This window comes from Odontomachus brunneus, unplaced genomic scaffold (assembly GCF_010583005.1).
Source record: "Odontomachus brunneus isolate Ranch 3 - 2012 unplaced genomic scaffold, Obru_v1 Obru_scaffold_112, whole genome shotgun sequence".
Classification (NCBI taxonomy): Eukaryota; Metazoa; Arthropoda; class Insecta; order Hymenoptera; family Formicidae; genus Odontomachus; species Odontomachus brunneus.
In genome coordinates this window covers 911,867-912,536 of record NW_022639562.1, presented here as the reverse complement: position 1 = coordinate 912,536, position 670 = coordinate 911,867, and the positions used below count along the sequence as shown (strand labels likewise).

Genomic DNA, 670 nt, shown 5'->3' with positions numbered 1-670 from the left:
ACGTATTGACGATAACCTTATCGAATGTTCCGATAATGCGAACGTATTTTATTCCTGATCATTAGTACATATTGGTAAGATAAGCGTCATCGAGCAGATGTCGGCTTAATTTTTCAATTGATAATTGCATCTTTTGATTGATATAAATATGCTCGAAGAAGTAGCTTATTCCCAGTGTCATTTACGACTGCAAGCAATCACCATTCTATTGAAAAAAGTTAGTGATCATTGCTTGATACACTTCTCTTTAAAATGACGTTGATTAATGTTGCAAACGTAATAAACATGTTAACGACTACGTTTCAAATTGCGAGTATAGCACAGACACCTGTAACGCCATCTGAAATTGAAATGCATAATGAAATTCATGACATTATACAAAATTTTCTAAACGTACATTCCGTATCATTAATTGAACATGATTACGTGCTTGATTTTGCCGATCCATCAGAACCACATGGAGCACAAGTTGTAGAGTACATTACAGCTGCAGAAGAAGAAGAAGACAATTTTGAACCTGAAGAATGCATTGTTGACAATGAAGGTGGAAAAGTCGACTTCAGTTATAAGAGAAAAGCTGTGGAGTTTTGGAAAAGCGGAAAAAAGGCACGTCGATCTTTTACTACTGTACAGAGAAATTTTCGCAAGGTTAAATCCTTACAGCTTTACC

General features: G+C 35.4%; 2 protein-coding genes across 13 annotated transcripts in view; both read left to right on the top strand.

Annotated features, from left to right (window-relative positions):
- Positions 1-670, top strand: part of LOC116849333 (protein unc-79 homolog) — a 736,358-nt gene that overhangs the window by 151,730 nt on the left and 583,958 nt on the right. The gene's annotated exons all lie outside the window — the stretch shown is intronic.
- Positions 24-670, top strand: part of LOC116849335 — a 2,315-nt gene continuing 1,668 nt past the window's right edge. Inside the window, exon 1 of one of the 2 annotated variants that reach the window (XM_032826390.1) lies at positions 24-648. In XM_032826390.1, coding sequence (XP_032682281.1) covers positions 253-648 — 396 coding nt within the window. In that variant the 5' untranslated portion in view covers positions 24-252. The other variant, XM_032826391.1, reaches the window with a different exon arrangement.